This window comes from Thermobia domestica, chromosome 8 (genome assembly GCF_964235325.1).
Source record: "Thermobia domestica chromosome 8, izTheDome1.hap1.1, whole genome shotgun sequence".
In the NCBI taxonomy this organism is placed as follows: domain Eukaryota; kingdom Metazoa; phylum Arthropoda; class Insecta; order Zygentoma; family Lepismatidae; genus Thermobia; species Thermobia domestica.
In genome coordinates, this window is record NC_137461.1 from 108,147,093 (window position 1) to 108,172,881 (window position 25,789).

The 25,789-nt window shown below is 33.2% G+C and overlaps 1 protein-coding gene across 2 annotated transcripts in view; it reads right to left on the reverse strand.

The window, feature by feature from the left end:
• Window positions 1-13,753: 13,753 nt before the first annotated feature.
• Lztr1 (Leucine zipper like transcription regulator 1) overlaps window positions 13,754-25,789 on the reverse strand; it is a 66,140-nt gene continuing 54,104 nt past the window's right edge. For both annotated transcript variants that reach the window (XM_081768868.1, XM_081768869.1), the window contains exons 14-16: window positions 22,557-22,706; window positions 21,666-21,800; window positions 13,754-20,247 (exon numbers count right to left, since the gene is read on the reverse strand). In XM_081768868.1, coding sequence (XP_081624994.1) covers window positions 20,113-20,247; window positions 21,666-21,800; window positions 22,557-22,706 — 420 coding nt within the window. In that variant the 3' untranslated portion in view covers window positions 13,754-20,112. The remainder of the gene's footprint in view (window positions 20,248-21,665; window positions 21,801-22,556; window positions 22,707-25,789) is intronic.

The following is a 25,789-nucleotide window of genomic DNA, read 5'->3' on the forward strand; positions in this document are numbered from 1 at the left end:
GCTCAACCCGTGAAATTTGGATGGCCTTGGAAGCCAACTACCAGAAAATCTTTTGCATGACCTTAATTTGTCATCTGTTAATGAAACTCAAGAACCAATCTCTTTTTCCCCTAGTGGAGAAGTTAACTTGTCAAAATCCGAAAACGACAAGTCCGATGAGAATAATTCAAATCCCTTACAGGTTAATAACTTATCAACCACCCGTTTGTTATCTCTTTATTTAGGAGATCCTTCGTTACATTATTACTTCAATTCACCATATTGGGAGCCTACGTGTATTCCATTAATGGCACCTAACCTTACCGGTGGATTAAAATTGCATAGAATTTATGCAGAGAGAAGAAATTAAAACAGATGTTAAGTGAGGTTCACTTCATTAAAAAAAGGTAACAGAGACTTCCTATACTAACACAAATTTTTCTTCCAGGAAAGCGACGTATTTCTTTTAATCTTTGCTTTGCTTTTAGCTTTTGATCAGAATACATGTATGCGAAAAGTATATAACACAATTGGTTCGGTTCCTGTTCGGGCTAGCCATTTTTGTAACACAATTGGATTGTGTTGGGTTCGGTTCCAGTTCGGGGCAGGTATACTTACGACCTGTGGGGCTCGTGTCTTGATCGGTACGACTGAATTATGATTTCACTAAGTATAATTATTTCATTTAGACACTGAGAATTCCCATTTGTAATGAATGTGAATGATGGAACGGAGTATAAAATTCTCTTTTGTGCAGTAGTGGTTAGAGATTGTGGGATGAATTGCATGTAGTCATTAATTAAGATGGGTTCGATCCAAATCAGTTTATGCGCGTACCCACGCTCAGTGACACGCCCGATGCACATCCGTACAATTTCTACACCAACCAAATATTCTTACCGTTCCAGTAGTGATTTGCGTGAGAAACTGGTATGGAGCAACTGAAACATAATGCATGTATGATATTGATTTACTTAAACACAAATATTATACATACAACATACATACTTACTTCAACGTTTTAGTTTGATACCTCTGTGATTTTTATATTTTAGGATTTTCATTTGTCATTTACCATATTGAATACAAGCCCATGAATTTTATTAGAAAAATAAAATAAAATAAAAAAAAAAGGTGTTTTGAACACTTGAATTTGAATTTTTGAACTATAACGACGAAGCCGGCAAATTGCTTAACAAATCACCAATTCACACACGCACTGGGGCTTTGGAGATTTTGAAAAAGGAAGGGGGAGGCCAATAGATGTATTGGAGGGCAGTTTTCTAGAATCTTCTTTCCATTTTTCTTCGAAGGGATGTCCTGTTTTCCAACATAGTTTCTATTCTCATCATTCAGCTGCGTAGTTGGCAATGTACTGGCTTATGTTTCCACTGATTGACAATTTACAAAATATATTGATCTCTTGTTTTACCTATGTTCCTTTACCATAACATGAGTGAAATTCAACATTAGATTTGTTGTTTAGAGCTGAACAACAACGCTGTCACAAAACTAAAAAGGTGTGCTCGTACTTAGTTGGAGCTGTTTTGAGGCATTTTGTATTATTTTCGTAGAACTTCACTGAAACTTACTTGAAATATAGAATAACACAATTTCTGCAGTTCACTTCGACTTATATTGATGCGATTTCCCAAAGGATTGGTGAATTAACTTAGGATTTTGATGCTGTCCCAAGTACCTCTTCTATTCATTGCTGCATCCATTTTCGCGCACACCGTTCCCGCCTTCTTCTTCTAGCGTCGGTTAGCTTACTCCAATCACACCAAAGGATTATTTAAAAAAAAATATCCATAAGCAGTATTGTTAACAAAAATATGGATCACGGGTGATAAATAATCTTGCCATTGATATATTATACTTAAAATTCTGAAATCAATAAAAACAACTTAGGATGGCTTTTGAAACTACGGCACTATTTTTTGGAACATCACCACATCATGTCCCTTTTTGTTCGGTCAACCGGAAATACAAGTTACTGCTCACAGCACTGCCAACTCATAAAAAGGATAAAACTAACACAAAGTTTGCGTCGACGTATAATCCATGCGGCCTCATTCCAATTCAGCCAAGGAAAACTGGGAGAATTTAAAATGGAATGGGAGTGAGGGGGGCCACACGCTCATAAATGGCGTGCGACATGGACGATGATCTTCTTTGAAGATTATCAGAACCCTGGGACCTTGGGTTTCCTTTTCTTAGAGTTATTTTTCCGGTTATTATTCCTCTTCTTTCTTCCGTTATTAATATTGATCCATTATAGTTCACTAACATTTTACACAAACGTAGATGGGCTTTTATTTCATGAGCTATATACTTTAAATGGGCTTTTCTTTTTTTGTGTGTGTGTGTGTAAATATAAGATTACATTTGTTTTTATAAGACAATATTTCAATATAAGTCGAGTAATATTGATTATCTATCACAGTTTCATTTTATATTATATCTTATTCATATTTTATTTATTAACATCAAACCAATATATTTCTTACACTATTACTTAAATCATAAAATTTTCAATTTTTTTTTTTTTGTAAGTATCTGACTCGTGTTTTAACATCTTACACTAAAGATAATTATCATACTGAAGACATAAAATTTTCAATATTTTGAGAAAAATGACACATGAAATGCAAAAATAACCTTTTCATCAATATATGCTTCCTTATAACTAATTCTCAGAATAACTCCTAATAATGTAATATTTCCATTCTTCAAACCTTTAAAATACAACATTTAAACAGCACTATTAATTAGTTAATTAACTTTAAACATAATACAATAATACAATAACACGAATATATGAAATGAAATCTTTCATTCGTAAACAAATATTTAAAACATATTACATATTAAAAACTTTATTTCACACAATATTGAGTAATATACGTTTTGTCGAGATTTAATAAAAATTATCGGCGCCTTAAAGATTCACAGCTAAATTTTTACAACGTAATAATTTAGTTATGACTCTCTCTGATCACTCGACGGGATCTGCCTGGCTAAATTTCGAAGGAATCTACCCACAATGAATTATTTGTTCTACCTCCCCGAGATGAGGCCGAATTAAAGAATACAAGGTTAAAAACTTAAAATAATAAAGAATGGGATTTACCAAAATAGCTTACTCCGAGCGTTAAAAACATGTTACATTACCCAATACATATATAAGAGGGGGGGGGGTGGACCTCATCTCCATGACTTGGCATATTTCTTTGCTGGTTTTTCCATTGCTTTGGAAAAGAAATATCAACGGCCATCTGGAAGTCGCATAGCGGGTCACAGATGCCTGCATATATCATATGAAACGACTTTTTTTTTTTTTTTTTACATTCCTTGCACTTGTTCATTTAGTGCCACATAAGGATTCTGTAGATTTACTAACGCAAATTCCAATACATCAGATGAGCATAAATTTTTACAGTACAGAAAATTCAAATACTTATCAATATCTAGCAATTTCTCCAATATTTTATGTATTCGTTTGTTATTACTTCTGGATTGAACACTTTGAGATAAACATACTGGTGTTGTAGTTAATGCATTGCAAAGAACAGTTTCAACACTGCTTTCTAGATCTGAATTTTTAAGTTCGTTTGAAATTACATCATGGTATTTCTCAGAACTATGTTTTATTGCTAAATCTAACCAGATTTTACGAGTTTGTTTCGTAGGTTTCCACACCTTAAGTCTATCCACTGAATGTGAACCAATTGATTTACCAGTTAAAGGATCTAACAATTTACCAATCTTCTCAATTTCTAATTTCTTTACATTCTAACAACAAAATATTTAATCTTGCATTCATTTTTTTTTTTGTAATATTCAAAAATCTTAAACATTGCTACGGTCAAATTTCCAAAATGTACACCATCCAGTTTTCTCGCAAGCATGTTTTTATCCAATTCCTACTCTTGGTTTTTCAAGTACAACAAGAATTTTGAATTTTATTCCAAAACGTTTAATAAACATGTCTTCGTAATTGCCTGTGTGTTTTCTGCAACAAATATTTACTTTAATACTTATTGATTTTTCATACGCGTGTGATTTTTCATTGTCAAAAGCAACAACAAATCGTATATTGGCAGAAATTTTGACTTTCGACTTACCACATTGCTTCACTAACATGCAATTTCCACATATATTGTAATTATGTTTACTGCACTTATTTTCGTTCAAAATTTTGTTGCGTGAACTTTTCTGCCTGATTATGTATGAAGCATTGAATTTGCTTTTATGATCAACCCGGTTTTTCATTTTCCCTGTGTGATTACGCGTATGTGCTGTTACTGAATGCTCGTGCCACCTAGCACAAGTTCGTCTGACTAACCTAACTTTTGCCCTTTTCTCACGTTTGTTTTGAATTTTCGACGCTTGGCTATAACACGGTTTTCTCACCTGATTTCTACATTTTTCACGGACAGCATCATAATTTTTAACGACTAATTCCTGCATATCGTTTCCTTTTGCATTGACTTTTAACCTTTTGAACAACTTACAACGCTTACTAGGTTTCAACTTTTCATTTTGCTTTTCACTTACATTTTCTGATTGTGCTTTTTCTGGAGTGACTACATTGCTTTTTTCATTACTACTTACCACCATACAATTGCCTTTGTGCTTACATTGGGTTTTCTTAAAATTCCTACGGACAAACTTTGACATTCTTTCAAAAGATCGCAATATTTTGTGCATCCCTTTTATTTTTCGTTTCAGTTTCCTCAACTTTTGTTTCTTACCGTGCGTATGCTTACCACGCTTTGACCAATATTTGTACTTTCTAACGGATTTACTCAATATGTACTGCAGCTTACTAAAACCATTTTGACAACTTTCAACTTGTTTGTGCCATGATATTTCACTAACATTATTCTCTTTGATGCTACTAGTGCCTGAACTGATTTCATCATTCATTACACATATTTGGGTGCATAGAAAACAATAAAACCTTATGCGCTTGAAACTTGCAACATACACATTTATCACAACCAAGTGAGAATTGTTACCACCGTTTTCCTTCTTGTCAATCTGAACCCTAACTATGTTCACGAAGTACGAACATATGTCATTACTTGGAATACATGCAAACTTATCTGTTTGTGACGTGCTTTGGACGCATCCTAGCTCCATTAAATTCAACATATGACTAATGAGTAAAGAGCGCATTCTCTTGCCTCCATTCATTAATATTACTACATTAGTACAATTACACGTACAAAACCTATCAGTGCACTTTCCTCCGTAACATGACAAATATTTTCTGTTCAACGCATTTACTTTCTGTTTAAACTTCGAACGAACACTAGGCCTACATGACGTAACAGTTTGGCTAACTAAACCTTTACATTTGTATGACACTGGCTGACTACTTGTTTCTTTACCATTGCAAGCGCTAACAAAAACTGATTCATTTACTACCCTTTGGCACCCTTGTTCTACATCTGCACAACTAGCCTTTTCAATTGGAGCTTCAATTGATTCAATTTTTTCTTGGACCCCTTTTTCTTCACTTTTACCCCAAATTTCTTTCTTTGCAACTTCTATTTGTGCCTGGAGTTTATCGTTGATCTGCTGTTTTGTTGCCTCTGAAATTTCTAACATCTTGTTTTCTAAGGAATCATTGATCTCAGCAATTTTGCTTTCTAAAGACTCGTTAACTTTTTCAATTTTGTTTTCTAAAAACTCACGTACGTTATTAGTTTCTTCAACAACTTTTTCTATTTTATTTTCTAACGATTCACGTAAATTTTGCATTTCGGTTTTATTTGCATTAAGTGCATCCAGCACTAACTTAACATTACTTTCATCCATTTTTTGCAATTACAGAAAATTTCTAAGTACGAGTCAGATACTTTATACCTTTACGTTTCTGCACATAAATCACCACTTTTTACATGTACGGTGAAGGAGTTCTGTTCCTGTTTCGGAGCGCCATTCTTATAACACAATTGGTTCGGTTCCTGTTCGGGCTAGCCATTTTTGTAACACAATTGGATTGTGTTGGGTTCGGTTCCAGTTCGGGGCAGGTATACTTACGACCTGTGGGGCTCGTGTCTTGATCGGTACGACTGAATTATGATTTCACTAAGTATAATTATTTCATTTAGACACTGAGAATTCCCATTTGTAATGAATGTGAATGATGGAACGGAGTATAAAATTCTCTTTTGTGCAGTAGTGGTTAGAGATTGTGGGATGAATTGCATGTAGTCATTAATTAAGATGGGTTCGATCCAAATCAGTTTATGCGCGTACCCACGCTCAGTGACACGCCCGATGCACATCCGTACAATTTCTACACCAACCAAATATTCTTACCGTTCCAGTAGTGATTTGCGTGAGAAACTGGTATGGAGCAACTGAAACATAATGCATGTATGATATTGATTTACTTAAACACAAATATTATACATACAACATACATACTTACTTCAACGTTTTAGTTTGATACCTCTGTGATTTTTATATTTTAGGATTTTCATTTGTCATTTACCATATTGAATACAAGCCCATGAATTTTATTAGAAAAATAAAATAAAATAAAAAAAAAAAGGTGTTTTGAACACTTGAATTTGAATTTTTGAACTATAACGACGAAGCCGGCAAATTGCTTAACAAATCACCAATTCACACACGCACTGGGGCTTTGGAGATTTTGAAAAAGGAAGGGGGAGGCCAATAGATGTATTGGAGGGCAGTTTTCTAGAATCTTCTTTCCATTTTTCTTCGAAGGGATGTCCTGTTTTCCAACATAGTTTCTATTCTCATCATTCAGCTGCGTAGTTGGCAATGTACTGGCTTATGTTTCCACTGATTGACAATTTACAAAATATATTGATCTCTTGTTTTACCTATGTTCCTTTACCATAACATGAGTGAAATTCAACATTAGATTTGTTGTTTAGAGCTGAACAACAACGCTGTCACAAAACTAAAAAGGTGTGCTCGTACTTAGTTGGAGCTGTTTTGAGGCATTTTGTATTATTTTCGTAGAACTTCACTGAAACTTACTTGAAATATAGAATAACACAATTTCTGCAGTTCACTTCGACTTATATTGATGCGATTTCCCAAAGGATTGGTGAATTAACTTAGGATTTTGATGCTGTCCCAAGTACCTCTTCTATTCATTGCTGCATCCATTTTCGCGCACACCGTTCCCGCCTTCTTCTTCTAGCGTCGGTTAGCTTACTCCAATCACACCAAAGGATTATTTAAAAAAAAATATCCATAAGCAGTATTGTTAACAAAAATATGGATCACGGGTGATAAATAATCTTGCCATTGATATATTATACTTAAAATTCTGAAATCAATAAAAACAACTTAGGATGGCTTTTGAAACTACGGCACTATTTTTTGGAACATCACCATATCATGTCCCTTTTTGTTCGGTCAACCGGAAATACAAGTTACTGCTCACAGCACTGCCAACTCATAAAAAGGATAAAACTAACACAAAGTTTGCGTCGACGTATAATCCATGCGGCCTCATTCCAATTCAGCCAAGGAAAACTGGGAGAATTTAAAATGGAATGGGAGTGAGGGGGGCCACACGCTCATAAGTAGAACTACGCATTTCTTTTAAAACTCTCTTTTGCTTCTAGTTTTTAACTGTTCAGCGAAGAGTAGCTATTATGTTTTTCTTTCCTTTTCTTGTTCTGATAACATAGCCGCTGCATTTTCGACCACCTGTTTATGTCGATGAATAACGAGCGACACACAGCTGATTGATTCTTTTTCTTTTTTCTGTCTTTGCTCAGCGTCGTATTTCATACATTTAACTATATTTCAATGTTGCAAACCTTAATAATATATTTTTTAGATGTTTGAATATAAGATTTTAGTAAATAATTACGTTACATACGTAGGGGAATTGCATTTTCAAAGGCAATTTGAACTAGTAGCGCAGTTCCGTAGCTCAGCCAGTGGGAAGATATTTTGGCGTTATATTTTTATTGTTTTAAAATGTTTAAAATTATTTTTAGAATCCCTTCCCACCTTCCAAATTCTTAAACATGTTATCATACGTATGACTCACAATTAATGTTTGATTTTCTTTTCAGATTTTTTAAGAAAAGAAGAATGTATCGAGATGCCCAGGATAAGAAAAATTTTTAGTTGTTAATTATATATATATTTTTGTATATTGGTAATTGAAATTCAATATGTAATCTCATGTGTAGAATATAAAATTTTACACTTCTAATCAATGTTAAAATTCTTTTTTAGTGTTAATCTTACAAGGGACATCACCCAATTGTCCGGCTCCGATTTCAATGAAATTTTTGTTGCTGATAGAGGACATGTATTCATTACTTGTGATGACAGAAATTTGTGCCATGGTGCATGTTTTCTATTTTTTAATAGTTTTTAAAGGTTGTGATGTGGTAAATAGAGATTACTGCAGAAGTCCCTTACTACCCTTTGAAACGGAGTGTTAATGAAAGAACAACCATGTAGATACGTATAGGGCCTAGGAGGAAGTCGTATGGTACGTATGATCTTAACGGCAGCCATCTTGAAATCCGCCATTTTGAATTAAGGTCAAGTTTTTTAAATAGGAATAGGGTAATATGATACATAATTTCGGGCTAGAATTTAATCAGGAAGACAATGGTGAAGTTAGTCTTAAGATGCGCCTATTTGGTGAAAAGTTACAGGTATATTAATTGTTTTTACTTACTATATGCGTAAGTCCCTTACCTCCACTTCTAACTCGCGTATTAATGATAATAAGTGGATAAAGGTTTCGGTAATACATATTATTCCTAGAGGGAAGTGATACGATAAGGGTATCATTGACGGCAGCCATCTTGAAATCCGTCATTTTGAATTAAAGTGAAGTTTTGACAAATGAAAACCATAGCATGTGGCACCAAATTTTAATAGTAAATCTTCCCCAAAAGGCAATGGTATTCTTATATTTGTTCTATAGTTAACCAGTAAAAATTTAGGACTCTTCTAATGTGTACCAAACGTCCATTATTCGATCTTTCAAACTGACAACACTCCTAATTTTCACCGCATGTTTTAATATTCCAACTGGCACTTTGCAATTGTTTCCATGGCTCATGTTTTCTAAATTTATTACATTTTTTAAGAGTTGCTATTTTTCAGTTCATGAATAGTGTTGGGATAAGCATCCAGCAATCTCTCCGAATTTTGAAAACTTGCCATGTAATTATTAATTTCCTAGGCAGTGTAATTATGTATTTTAACCCAGAGTACATGAGAAACCTATGGACCTATGTGATGTAAAGAAATACAAATGAAATTATAAGAAATTGGTGTAACACAAACTCAAAATTATCGTGAAATGTAGCCTACATGTTGCGCAAACGAAAAACAGTATTTTTTAAAATAAATACAACTTTACAACTTTAAAGGATCAGCAGCAATGATAGAACATATCAAAAAGACATAATATGATTGTTCCCAACACACTGTACCATGAACAAAATATGAAAACAGGTAACTTGTTTATAAAGAGGTGTAACTTAATCGAGTTCCCGATCAATACTGATTATAAATCTTACAAACATGAACCATCGACAACAATCGCTAGAAAACGAATGACTTTTTTGTCTGACTAGCTAAAATACTGCCATAGAAAATAAATAAATAAATAAATATACAATAAACAAATAAATATAAAACAAAACAAAAGACCATTGATTTACACAACAATCATATTTCGTTTTCTTTTTTCAAGTGAATTTTCAACTTATTTCTCGTCTCGTCTACTATCCATTACAAGCTACGTCTCCGGTATTACCTGAATGCAAAGTTGGAGTTCTTTCGTTCTGCGATGATTCATGTTAGTAAATGAGTTTTTGAAGGGCAGGTATAGGAAATAAATAATTACATTGCCTATGAAATTAATAATTACATGGCAAGTCTTCAAAATTCAGAAAGATTGCTGGATGCTTATCCCAACACTATTCATGAACTGACAAATCGCAACTCTTAAAAAATGTAATAAATTTAGAAAACATGAGCCATGGAAACAATTGCAAAGTGCCAGTTGGAATCTTAAAACATGCGGTGAAAATTAGGAGTGTTGTCAGTTTGAAAGATCGAATAATGGACGTTTGGTACACATTAGAAGAGTCCTAAATTTTTACTGGTTAACTATAGAACAAATATAAGAATACCATTGCCTTTTGGGGAAAATTTACTATTAAAATGAGGCGTCATATGCCATGGTTTTCATTTGTCAAAACTTCACTTTAATTCAAAATGGCGGATTTCAAGATGGCTGCCGTCAATGATACCCTTATCGTATCACTTCCCTCTAGGAATAATATGTATTACCAAAACCTTTATCCACTTATTATCATTAATACGCGGGTTAGAAGCGGAGGTAAGGGACTTACGCATATAGTAAGTATAAACAATTAATATGCCTGTAACTTTTCACCAAATAGGCGTATCTTAAAACTAACTTCACCATTGTCTTCCTGATTAAATTCTAGCCCGAAATTATGTATCATATTACCCTATTCCCATTTAAAAAACTTGACCTTAATTCAAAATGGCGGATTTCAAGATGGCTGCCGTCAAGATCATACGTACCATACGACTTCCTCCTAGGCCCTATACGTATCTACATGGTTGTTCTTTCATTAACACTCCGTTTACAAAGGGTAGTAAGGGACTTCTGCAGTAATCTCTATTTACCACATCACAACCTTGAAAAATTATTAAAAAATAGAAAACATGCACCATGGCACAAATTTCTGTCATCACAAGTAATGAATACATGTCCTCTATCAGCAACAAAAATTTCATTGAAATCGGAGCCGGACAATTGGGTGATGTCCCTTGTTAGATTTTGGTTTTCATTTTGAAGCGTTTATTCTAATTTTGTTGAACCTCATTTACGTCATTTACCCGATTTTGACTTATTTGAATTTCCAGGATGTGACATGATATATTTCGTTTGAAGAAAAAGGTAGGCTAAGCCTTAAACGATTGAAACAGGCATTTGCTTGTTGGTTAATAGTATGTGCAGGAATGTCATGTGAATAGTATATCTTCCGAACGAAAACAGTAATCGTTTTGTTCAAGAAGGAACTATGAACAGATACTATGATGGTAAATGGTCGTTTTTCTCCCATATTGATATGTATTGGGAAATATGTTTAACTTCTATATTTTCTTGTAATCTCTGATTAACGTTCTTTTCGTCTTCTCTAGACCACTGAATGACCGTAGGGAAACTTCTTCGGGTAGAATATTTCATGGGGATAAATATGTTTTTTTTTTTCAGATAGGCAATATTTCCTGGAATTGCAGATCTCTTGCAAATGGCTGTGGCTAATCCATTGGATATTCCGTAACTAACTGTATTTTTGCCATCAATCGCAGAATATAATTTTTTCATTTCTTTTCTTCCTTTATAGTAACCCGTAACTAAGCGTGTGTATTCTTAGGTTAGATTTTTACAGTATATGTTATTATCTAGTAATATGTCAAGGAATATTTTAATGTTTATGAATCGTAATTATATTACGTGTATTGGTATGGTAATACGTTGTAATGTTTTTCATATTAATTTTGAGAAAGCTATATTTTAGTTACAGTATGTCCTAGAAACTATTTGAATTCGATATAGATCCCGAAAAATACTTTTTTTTTCTTTCCTACAGCATGAAGCCATAACGTTTATGAGAATTACTTTGTCAATTATTCCATATGCTCGATGACTTTGAATTTTAATGTCAATAAAACCGTTTTCAATATTTTGTAGCGAAGATGTCTAAAGAAGCTTGTTACAACTGTTTTGTAGGTAATTTAATTCTGATGTTACAGGCTGAGCAGAAAGTTGTAATGTCGTTGACTATATTTTCATGTTGTATCTCGTTTTTCTTTTAATAGGTCTCATGTATTTTGTCTTATAGAGACACATCTTTACGATGCTAGGAGAGCATTTGTATTTTGTGTTTACACATCTTTTCTAGGTGGAAGACGTACGTTACGTTCCAGGGAACATACGTGTATTTTGCTGAATATTAGTGTTTATATTTCAGTTTGTATAGAAACATTTTGTAAGTGCCTATGGTTGCAGGCCTTTTCACGTTTCTAGTTTTGCATCGTAGAAAACGATGGCATATTTTGTATAAATACGTGTAGTATTACACATTTTCCCCACCTATGATTTTGGTCAATTCATGGCGTAATGACCGTTTATTTTCAGGAAGGTTTGGACTAGTGAGTCAACTTCCTTGATTCAGACCTTTGAGAAACTTTGATCAACTCTGTATAGTTTTCAACGTTTTATTAATAAGTTCTCTTGCAGATAATTCCCACATGTTCTGGTAATCCTACAATGTTTACGTTTTTGGAAGTGAACAACAACCATTATTCTAGGCCTAAGCTAATAATAACTTTGTTTCAGAATAAAATATTTTGTTGTATTAAGCATTATTGAATTAAACTCTCGATTTTCTCATGGCGAGCAGATGGCATTTTGATCTTATGGCGTGCCGAATTTTCTTCACACATGGCAACGAAATCACAATCTTTTCTTTGATATGCAGAATCATGCTTATTTCTTGGAATTACTATGAACGTCAATTTTGACACAAACTTATTTTATTTTTTATTTTGGAAAAAAAAAGATTTTTCGTTCTTTTCTGCCAAGCAACACAAGGCACGATTTAAAAAAAAAGACATACAGGTGACAATCTTATTTTGTTTGCATATTGTCAGTTTATCATTTGTTTACATTTTCATTCATTAATGATCTTCATATTTTTTCGAATATATCACAGTAATATTGAAACTTTGACAATGATTTTAATATTTTAATACCTTTAATATGTTTGCTATTTGCATATTCATTCATATTTTAATATTTTAAATACAGACATCAGTATATTTTTTTTAAAAAAAAAGATATTTACTAACTTTTATTGCAATGTTTGATAATTTTTTAAGTTGATATTTTCATGAATAGTTATTGAGTGCATGTTTAGTTCATATTATACAAAATAAAGTGATCGAAACGGAACACTTAAAACATTTTGCGAAAAGTATTGATTAGTGTTTTAAAAAAAATAATTTAATAGCCCTATAAACGCTTTTTGCGCATTTTCAGTGAAAAAAAAGTATCATACAGGAGAAACCATACCTCGCTTCTCACACCAGTGCTAAAAAAATCCCCTTCTCCCCTCATCAACTCATCGTTGTAGAACCATGGAGGACATTCAACACAGGAAGATAGCATGGTTTCAACATACGAAGAAACGGAAGATAAGGAAGCTCAACTGCAGCACACATTTCAAAGGATCTTATTACTTCATGGAACATTTGGATTGGACATTGCTCACGCAGGAACCTCATCATGTTGTAGTGAGTGAAAAGTTGTTTAACTATTTCAAATAGCCCTTTTTCAGATGAAAAACCATTCATCGTTTATACACGTAAGTCTCACACCATATCACAGTGTTGCCAACTAACTGATTTTAAATTTTTGGTGAAAAACCTAATTTTACTCAAATCTTGTTAAACGGCCAGGAGTTCTCAACCTATCTACGTGTGAACTTAACAGGTTGGTTTACTTGCCGAACCCCAATCTATAACCGCCACTAGGTTATAGAGTTATTTTTTGTGGACGCTCTGTACATTCCGTAAAGACAGTGATCATTTTTTCGATTTATACTATATTCTGCGACGCAAATAAGTTCTTTCTTCGATGGGAATTGTTTCCTTCCCACGCAACTGGACAAAGAAGTCTCATTGTTTTATATATATATATATTTAAACATTGCTTTTTGGTGAGAACATTTCAGTGAATGACGAATCTTCTCAGTGTTTCTCCCTGACTTATTATATGCACAGTATATATTCTGCAGTTATTTGGAACTGAATTAAGTGCTTTCTTTAATCATTTATGGAGATACTAGCTGACCAGATTTTCAAGTGACCAGAGTGACGCCAGTCACATTGCTTTTGCAGTTCCTTATCTGTACTTTCTCACGCCCGAGTTATCACAATGTCTCGTGCATCGTGACCAGTGGACAAAAATTAACTCAAATCCTTTTCCGTTTTCTGTTTGCATGTGCATGCAGGTGATTTAACTGAGTGGTTTTTAGAATGAACTGCCAACACACTTCAGTCAACCATTGCAGCTCGTACCTTGTGCTTTGGCGCTCAGGGAGTTTAACTCCGGTATTGTGTGCAGCCACCACGTACATTGCGTCGGGAATTAAGTATGATTTTGTGTTAAGGGGCATAAGCTATTAGCCGGTGAAGGACGTTTTCTTACGGCTAGCCCCAACTAGTGAAGTCCCAGGTTCATAAACCTTGTGCGTCAAAAAGTTATAAACGTGCCCTCCAACATCAGCATTCCACTTCGGAAATTATTTCGCTGAAGACCCACATCGACTCTTCAGGACTGTTTGGAGTAGCAACCAGGATATTACGTGGGATTACCCCGGCGATCCTTTCCCCAGTGCTAATCCCCCAAGTGCGTCAATGGTGTGAGAAAAGTATTTATAGTGTAATTTCACACATAATCTCATATATATAAAGGGCTACAGTGCATTAAAAAGGTAAAGTGTTATTTTAGTGATGAAGATTATTACACATATTCTGTGTTAAGTGTTGTGTTCGTTCCTCTTCGCTATTTTTTTTATATAATAGTATTCTAATAAATAAGTATAGTGTTATTTAATCCAGTGTGTTTTGGTTGTTTGTGTGAATGATGTTTGCGTGCGTTATGGTCTGGATGACAGTCTGATCGTCCGTGAGGTTTTCGGGACGAGACATCCGAACCTCTCGACGCCTAATGCTCATCTCATCATTGAGACCGACGAGCGATTTGGAAACAATTTGTAACCTCTTCTTGGAGAGGTCCTTCATCGTCCTATCCAGGTAAGTTCAGGTCTCAGCAGAATACTTATTGGCAGGACCACGGAGGACAGAACCACGAACACCGAACTCAAGTTGGTTACAAAGTTTTTTTTTTTTTTTTAATCTTTGATATATTACTACATTTAATCGTCGAGATACTCGAAATTCATCTATACCGTATTTCGTTTATTACAAGATACAGTGGATTGCATTTTTAATAAACAAGAAAATGGCCTTATACATGAGAAAATAAAAGTGAAAAATGTTATAAAATAAAAACTGGGCTCAAGTAGCAGAAACCTTCAAAAATGAATTATTTAATAAAATTCATATAACATAGAAGAGCTTAACGAATTTAGATTAACATATATTTCTAATACTTCCTAATAAACAACTGAATAAAGTGTATTAATTTTAATATTAAAAGTTTGTTTAACGGTGTTATGCGTAAAACATTCCCTTAATTATTATGAACAAATTTAAGGAAATCATCGAAATCGGACTGCGGTTTAAGAGAAAATTACCAATAAACTTGAAGGCCTGAAATATAATTGACACAACAGAATCTACATTACAAATGTTCTATCCGAATCCTTCTTCAAGCTATTTTTTTAAAGAAAGAAAAAAAATCAGTAAATGTTTAAACAAACCTGGGCCAACGGATAGCAGATATAATAGCAGATATTGTCATATGTTTGGATATTCTCGCGTGAAGATAGGAAACAGGACTTTCTGATTTTCCTTAAAAAGTAAATTTAGTCGTTAATCGAGACCGATACTACATATATTTAAAGAAAAGCATATTCAAATTATCTAGGTTGTGAAATAAGCGCATTACACTACTTTCCTTTCCTCTATTAATTCATTATCTAATTGAAAAAAAAAAAATAAAAATAAAAAAATAGTTGGACCGGATGTTTGCTTGTGCCTGATAGTGGGAGGGATACATTTTCAGCTTTGAGAGAAACATCAGAAATTTCTGACGTTCTTGTTATACCTGTAAAAAATTAAAACAAAGTTTCGGAATATAAGGTCTCATTCATTAAAAGGTAACTGCAAAAATCAATGAATAATTACGAACTAAAATATATGCTGTAATGTGGCATTCAGATCTAGGTTATTCTCATCAGATTTCACAAATAATAAATACAAGGTATTAACAAAAAAGATTTAATAAGACATTTATTCACTTATCACATTGATCATTTTTCTTCTGCAAATACATTCAAGGAGGCTTATATATGTAACGGAACTTCAAACATCGAAAGGAGGAAGTGTTCTCACAAGGAAAGAAAGAAAGAAAAATAAGCAAAATTGAAACTGATTGTACTCGAAGGCATTCGAATTTTGCTAAATAGTATTATAATACTGCAAAGAGGAACGTACAGAACAGGTTCCAATACATATGTCATTTATGTGAGTTTTCAGAAAAAATAATTTATTTCTAACATCAACTACACACACATTTGTTTTCTTTTCGATTCTTAGGTGTGTAATATTTTCTTTTGGCACAATTTTAGTTTACACTCGTCTTCCCTCCATAAACCCCACTGTGAACTTATTGGTGTTTTTCGCTCATTGCTTATTGGTGTTTTTCGCTCAAACACAGACAAGTCGAAATCCTGAAGCCACATTATATCACCATTACAGGTACTATGGACTGTGCAGCGCTGAATTTATGCTTTGGACCCTCGAAGTGAATCCATCATCACTATACAGTAGAAAGAAGTAAACCTGTCTTCTTGGTTTAAGTTTGTCCATATAAACATATTTAAACACTGTATAGTTCCGTTAAGTTGGTCAGTTTTATTCGGGAAGAGAAAACCTTAGACAGGTTTTTACCATAAATTCGACTTGTTTTTACGGTCAACAAACAAAAACAAAAGAAGCGTTTACAATCAAAAAGCGAGCTTCCAGATTTGAAACCCAACATAATATGGCCTTGAAAGAAAACTAATTCAAGGCTAATATTTAAAGCTACTTAGTACTGAAACCATGCTTTGTAAGACGGAAGCCAAAGAATACAATTATATTATCATTACACAACAAAAGGAACAAATGTGACCAAATACTTCAGGCTGACCATATTTTTGTGAAATGAAGGTATACACCAATGGCTACATAACTAAGTTGCATATTTTAATTATAACTACAGTTAGTCAACTTAGACAGTCTTCACTATATATTTGGCTTACCTTTACTGCTAGCAAACAAAAGCAGCATTACAAAATTAGACATTGAATCAAAAAGCGAGCTTTCAGAATCGTAAATAAACATAATTTGACTTTAATAAAGAGAATGTATCCAAGCATAGGATTTGCTTTTGTAATTTGTATATCTTATTATAAAATTGTATTATCACTTTTAAAAAGTATTTCTTATAATGTTTATCAGTAAGTATTTTAAGGAATGTAGCACTCCCCTGTTTAAACAGACCCCAATCTTTCCCTACTTAATTAATAATTCTGTCCGTTTTCAGAACCACAACTGAATGATGAATCCGAATCCGAACTATTACTATTCGGATTTTATCCGAGGTTTTGTTATGGTATCGAACAGAGACCCCCCCCCCCCCAAAAAAAAAAAAAAAAAAAACGCACGTGCGTTAGTCACTGCCTATGCCCGCTAACATCTATATGTTGATGTAATGTTCCCAACATTTTATATCGTAACATTAATTATTTTTGAAAACAACCCTACATGTGTGCTATTTCATTTTGAAAATTACAGATCTGAAAATTTGCACACTTAATAGTTTGTACTGTACTGTATTTATTGTATTATATTGTATATAAAAGTATTTATTTCATCGAATTCCATGACGGAGAAACTGAGTAAAGCAATATTTAAGAATAGTCGTTTAGGCAAATCGAACTGAAGGAGGAACAAAAACTCAAGGAGTTCCATGCAAAAACGGAAAAGAGGATAAATAAACAAGAAGCAACAATTAATTATACAATTACCGGTATAAATAATCCATCGGGTTTTAAAGTAAAATATGTTGAAAACTATTAATATATTTTTTATGTTAATGATGAAACGAAAGAAAAAAGTGAAATGAAATCTTTAAGTTTTACGTCCCACGGTTATGTCGGCTAGACTGGACCATAAAGGAGACGGTGATGATAAGAAATGAATGGGTATGAAGAAAGTGGGAGGAAACTCCAAGAAAACCCACGCACACGGTGTTTGTCCACCACACAGTTTACTTGGCACGAGCTAGGATCGAACCCAGGATCCCCTGTATGTATGAATGAAACTTGTACAGTTTCTATATATTATTTTCATGCATAGTTTGTTTTATATATATAATGTGTTTTTTATTATACAACCCTTTCAAATCAAATTAATCATTTATAATCACCCCAATTCATTATTAGTGAAACTGTTACTGAATTCATCAACTTCATACGACGGTTCCATCGCCATTCATTTACTATACTTACCGATTGTTTATTCATCACAAGCATAAAATAACGCTACTAATGAATTTTTCTATAGCCATACAAAAAAAAAAAAAAAAAAAGTTCGTTTTCCGCTTTAAAAAGCTTATGAAATTTTATTATTCGTTTAACACTACACACAAAATCTTTCAGCATACCGAGTGTTTTTCAGAAGTTCATGCCTTTGGATACTACTGAGAGCATCAAATAAATCGGTACAAATGTACGTATCTCTTTACCATAGTATTAATATGATGTGTATTTTCTACAATTCCTTGTCTCACATTTCCATTCCGTCTTTCAAAAATCTTACACCGATTTTTCTCCGTAGCCCTGAATAGAGGAATTAAATGTGGAACCACTACACTGTGTTTTAATGTGCATTCGAAAGTAATTCGCACAATTCTGAGAAAGAAACATATTAATATAATGATTTAGAAATTATTATGAATTGTGGTAGTTTCGGATGAAATTGACAGACGTGTTACTTTAATTGGAACTTACCAAAGCTAATGGAAACTGAATTTTGTTTCATTTTGATTTTTTTAATGATGGTCTTATGAACAAAAATGAATCCGCACTTTTTTTAAAATTCGAACCATAAAATCACATTTAGCATACTTCACTATAAAACCAATGTCATATGTAAATCAGTGGCATGAAACGAGGAAAACTTTATTCACCTATATATATATATATATATATATATATATATATATATATATATATATATATATATATATATATATATATATATATATATATATATATATCGTACTCATAACCTATACGTCATCTATGGAATTCACGACTAAGAACGGAGCTCATTTCCTGATAGAACTGAAACTATCATGATAATTCGAAAATGTGAACAATCTTTTCCTGTTATATATGACTTTGGAAGAGTTGTGACAGAGTGATGACCAAAAATATATTCCTCTTGAAAGATATAAAATATTACATTCACAGTTCTCGAAATAAAACTGTTTTACCTGTAGGGTAAAAGATGTTCCTTTTCGACAAAAAATTTAAATGTTAAAACCTCTCCATATTTTTCTTTTTTTTTTCTTTCTTATAAATAAAATAAATCAAATACTAATATTACAATTTTGAACAGTAGATGTCTCAGGAAATTGACAAACTGCAACGAAGTAACCAATGTTTAACAAACTATGATTAAATCCAAGAATCAGTGTAGCATATCATATATATTGAGTTGTGAAATATCTACCTTATAATAGTCGACTTTATTTTATAGCAACGCATTACTTTTCATGTCATCTCATTTACAAAATTATAATATTGTTCGTTGTTTTTACTCTACTGATGAATATTTTCTAAATACGGAAGCGTACAGAAACGCCTTAATTATCTTCTATACATCAAGCAATTCTAATACTTCTGGTTGAATCTTCTAGACATTTGTTCTATAATGCACACAGAAAATGTAAATTGTAGCATATTGTGTCTACAGTCAATTATGTTCTCACGAATGAACAACTGTATCAGCAACATTTCTTGATCCTTGGCACTTCACATATTTCATTACGTCAGTCTCATATGTACTAAAAAATAATCAACCCACCAAATCTTTCAGGAAATATGGTCGTTTCGACAGCACCATAAAACAGACTTCAGTGGATTCTGTGGTTGATCAGGTGATCACACTATACAAGAAAATCGACATGTCCTCTGAAGAGCATGAACACTTACTGGAGTCTGCAAAGTCAACACTTCAGGCTACGTAAAATAAAGTCCTGGCTGTTGTATTTGAGACGATACAAATTATTTCATTTACGAATTAAATCTATTAATTGTCACTGCTTAAGCTTATGCTAGACATATCTTGCAATAGTTTTGGGTCACTCATATCATCCGCTAGCGCAAATAAAATGTCCAAGAGAAGTTCGCGGCTTAAAGTTTGAATTTTGGGCAGTCTGGCAACCTGCAACGAAAATAAATTATATATACTCTATTTCCCTTTGATTTAATGCTACATTAATTACATCATATCCTTTTCCTCTATGAAAATGCTTTCTACTTAACTTAGAAATCTGAATTTCATAAAATAAAATTCATATAATTAAACTTATATTCAATTTACGAGATCTATAACAACGTCAATGGTGTTATAATTCAAATTACTTAATCACTGTCACAAAATTAAAACATCTTCTTGGTTAGTTACATTCCTGCCTTTCATGTGGGGAGCCCAAATTTGATTCCCGGCGGAAGTACATGTGGTTCTGATTTACGTAAGATATTTTTACATAACTACGAACAACCCTAAAATAGTAAATAAATACAGAAAACTTACTTTCCTTGGAAAATGATACGTGTAAGTTCAGAGCATTTGCCACAACGCACTACAGATTACAGTAGTTTGGAAGGAACTGTCAACAAGATACTGTTGAAAACTATAATATTTTTTTCACTCTTCCGATTGACTGATTTGTATTCACGTTCTTTATCAATAGTAGGGTTGTATAAAGGAACCTACAGTTTGAACTGGGGTCCATACTACTGTAGTGAATTTGATGCTCTTCCACCGGGACTTCGTGCACCAAAGGCACAAGCACTAGCCACTAAAAGAATACGAATTGCTTCCGCTCTTCCGAATACGGACAATTCATCTTTCTTCTTTCCTTCTTCGTTTCGCTGATATTTATTTATTATTAATTAGAACTCTAGGTGAACATTTCACTGTATAAAATCATGATGAAGGAATAAATACATTTACCTCTCCTTTGCAGCTTCTCTTCTAAATTTCTTTTCTTTTCCTTCTTTTCTACCTTATTTTATTTATTTATCTATTTGCTTCCTTATTTTATTTATTTCTGAATTGGTTTACAATTTCTATACACAGAAATTTTGTAGAATGAGAATCAAGCATTTCATTTAACTGAGGCCGGAACAGTACGATGATCAGTGCCTTCGCGCACAGCTCTGAAATTTCATTATACGGAGTCTCAAAATGCCAGTGTTTATCCAGTATCGTGAGACCAATCTCACATCCTGTTTACTGTATGGCGAAGAGTTGACTTTGCTGAGCGAAGCCATACAGATAGTCTTCACAGGTCTACTAGTCAGAATTATCCTTCCATATTTCATTTAGGAAACTTTTACAAAATCATCAGAATGATTTTAACTTAGACTTTAAAAAAAGTAATTGTAAATGTGCAAAATTTACGTAACTAATCAGCCCGAAGACTAGAATCGCAATGAATGCATTGATAGCGTAACAGTACTACAAAAATTGGATTAACTATTCACGCTATTAGGAGACGGATAAATAATAAAACAAGTCCTCACAATATCCATACAAAACTCAATTTATCATTACAAAATACTAAATGTACAAACCTTCGGAAAGTAATGTACGATGAGATTGAGAGCATATTTCTTCATGTCATGAGCTTGGATTCTATCAGCTGCTTCAAGAATCTGTATCACGTTTTCAAAAGTGACATTCATCTCTAAGTTTTGTTTACAAAAAGCCTGTAAAGGAGAAAATATGTCAGTTATTCATGTTACCAGGACGAAAACTTCTAAAGTTACGATAGAACTTTATGCAACAAATGATTTGAAAAATTAAGTCTATATTTAAAGAGACATGCACATTTATTGAGACAAATTATGAGGATCATGCAAGTTAAAATGCCTGAAAAACAAGAGTGTAGCTGAATGGTTAGCTCTCTCGTTTCGCAATCGAAAGATTCTGGATTCAAGTCCTGCGCCCGGCCATCTTGGAAGTTTGTCCAGAATTTCTCCTCAAACCCGTCAGGGAATGCTAGGATGATATTTTTAAATACGGAATCCAGCACACTTTCAGTGTTTTCTTTCACTTTCTTCTCAGTGTAAAATGCTTCACGACTTACCTTGAACTTTTAAAACAAATGTATGGATGGTTATTAAAATAATACAAACACTCAGAAAAGAACTACTTACCAGATTAATATGGTGTTAAACCAACTTTTGCCCTTAGAACAGCTCTGATGCGACGTGGAATGGATCGTGGCTCCTAGCGTAGTACGGAGTTAGCTCTACCACATTACCACCACCAGCCGGACGTTCCGATCGCCGCCTAGCTGCTACCAACCAGACATCTGACGTGTTTTCAGGTGTTTTGATTATTTTAATAACCATCAATATAAAATATACTAAATCTTTTTACCAGAAATTTTGTGTGTTTCTATTCCTTTTTCGAATCGTCAAACATTATAACGTTACTAGATTTAAAATAAAGATATTTACCTGTAACCGGTTATTAGTGAATCCATAGAAATAAGGAGCACTAAATAGATACAGGGAATCTTCAGGTGGCATATTGACATCTGCATAGTAGATATATCGGAGCAAGGAGTCGAAAGATTGCCTTGATGGAATCATTTCCCCAATTTGGATCTGAAAAAAGTATATACTTCAGTAAAATGAGCAACTATGAATTATTACAATAGTTTCTACAGCTTATAAAATGCAAAAGGTCTTGGAACTTTTTTTGTTTACGGACTTCTATAACAATATGTTTAAAAAAAAAAACTATTAAAAACAACTATATATATCACTTTAATGACCATATTAACAGTAACATAGCATGGAGTTTCGAAATGAGTAGGCTGAAACTTGATTCATAGCTAGGGGATGGCTAGGAGGGGCCCAGTTCCCTTGCAATCATTGTCAGTCGCTTCCAGATAACCATACTCTTTCATGGTACCTCTTACACTGGAAATGTCTCACTTGCTTTTCTTCTTTTTCCACAAGCAAGAGAGATGAAATGGGTTGCTTATTGTTTGTTTCAACTTCTTCCTCTATTGTGAGACGGGTGAAATATGTCTCGTTCTCAACGAAGTGAACTTTGTGGTGGACAAACACCGTGCGCGTGGGTTTTCTCGGGGCTCTCCCGTTTCCTTCCACTTTCTTCATTCCACCATTTCATTCATTACTCATCATCACCGTCTCCTTTAGCCTAACCGGCATAATCGCGTGACGTAAAACTAAAAAATTTCATTTCATTTCTCGCTCTCAATGAGATTGTCCTCTAAGTTTCATGATAATCCTGTAGTAGATCTATATGTGTCACCTCATTAACTTATCTATATGCAAGCATGTCACACAAAAATGAGAAACTACACTGTCAAACTAAAAAGTAAACAGGGATATGAAATATTTAAGTATAAATTCCCCAAATCATACAAACAAACCTAACTACTTCACTCACAACACACAGCGTACTAATACAAAACAGTAATGCTGCAGCACACAATCAATTGTGCGATTATACGCTTTTATGGTATAGCTATTCTTAAGATGGTAACATTAAAAAACTATGCCCACCTAGGGCCTCATTACGTATCGATTGTCGCCAAACTTGCTGATCGAAACGCAAAAAATACAAGCAATTATAAATGCTATTCCGATTACTGCAAACTAGTATTAAAATTCTGCGTTGCGATAACGCAAACCAGTAAGGAATAAGGAACTATTCATGATAACATATTTCTATTCTTTTTTCTTTTCCGTCGGAAGTTTTACCGAATGCAAACTGCTACATTTTTCATAGTCTTTCTGTTTTCTATTTCCTGACAAGACTGTGATTGTCACTTTTGTCTTCCCAAACACCCGAAAGGCTAGTCTTAGCTAGCTTCGTCAGCATTCGTCCAGTTACGTTGCATCGTGCTGAATTTGTGTATTGCCTAAATAGCTGAGAGCGATGGAAGAGTGGCTGTTGCCGCCCACTCTACTTGATTCCATAAGAAAACCTGAAGGCTAGATAACAATAGCCTAAAATGTGATGTTTCAGCTCTACTTTAAAATCTATTAGTACTGGCTTGATGTTTAAACAGCGCATTATAAAATAAATCAATTTTAATAAAATTCATTATATTCATGTTTAAAAACATTATTTGAGACTGAGTATGAATATTTGGATAGGTTGAGCCTTTTAGCCTTAATGGACTATACGTCTTTGGATACTAATACATCATGACACAATTACAATTCATAAACTATATTCATCTGCTCTTTCAATTACCAATAAATAATCACTTTGAACTTAAAGAAGAAAAAAAGTTTAGTGACAATATTTTGTCTTTATTCGTGCAGTTGAAACGGTTAACAAGCTGTGAGAAATTTTCTTTTTAGAACTTCTCCTGTTATGAGTTTCTATCATTGCTACTTTTTGGGTAATTTTCTTGTTATAAATTCCATATTTTGTTATTTTTTTTATTTATCCCTTTACCCTTTTCGCGTCCTTTGTTTTCATTTTTATAGTTTTGCGGTTTGTTTTCTTAATTTATAGATCGTATATTTGATTTACAATATTTTAGAAGTTTTATTTTGAATTTTTAACATAGAGCTTGTGTCGGTCATTGGGCTTATCGTGATAAGGAAAATAGCTTTGCGGCTGACGTCTTCATTAAATTTTAATCAATAAATTAAAAAAAAAATATTGAAATTTAAGGTAGACATTTATTAATTTCAAATACGAGGATATGAAAATAATAATTGTCCAAACGCAGTTCAAGTACTCTCAGTATATGCATATGAAATTTGCAGCTATGCCCTATGAGCTAAAAGACGGATAATTAATGAAAGTGAGTGATTGTGAAAGTATTAGTGGAATGAGAATATGGAAGAAACCGGAAAAACTTCGAAAAAATCTCACGGGCCAGATGGAAATCAAAATGTGATGATAGATTACTTTGAGATTTCAATGAAAACACTATGAAGGTTCCATTGGAATCGATCAAATCGTTTCTTCTGCTTTTAACTCTTAAAATAAAGAATTTTTACAGGACTTTCATTTTGGAAACTTTTGCTCGTATTTGAAATACCTTAGCTTCATTGTCAGTGTATCATTACTTCAGAATGAATCAGGCTTTCGAATGATATTACACACGTTTCTCACGAATGGAAAATTCATGGGTTTTCGCTGAATTTCCCCGAAAAGAATATGTTTCTAGCTTTTGCTTTATTCGGCGTTCATATCTCAAAAAAATAACATATGCCCTAGGCTAGAAACGTTTCTTTGAGTTGGTAAAGTAGGAAAATAAAAATTTTAACCATATATGTACTGCAAAATTGAAGAAAGAAAAAAAAAATCTGTTCATACTATAATTATCTTAGATTTATTGTTTGAAAGTTACTATCTTTAGGATAAATCATGCTTTTAATGGTCGAACATAAATACCTATATACATACTCTCCTCAATAGAGATTTATTACGTAAGTATATATTGTAATAATAGTGGTAGTACTAATTCCTTTCTCCAGCACCATTATTATTATTATTATTATTATTATTATTATTATTATTATTATTATTATTATTATTATTATTATTATTATTATTAACTATTGATTTGTCACCTTTGTACATTCGCTGGTTTAAAAGTTATCTGTCAAACAGAACATACAAAGTTAAAATTGAACCTGTACATTCTAGTGTAGGCTATGTAAAAAATGGAATACCGGAGGGGTCGCCCTTG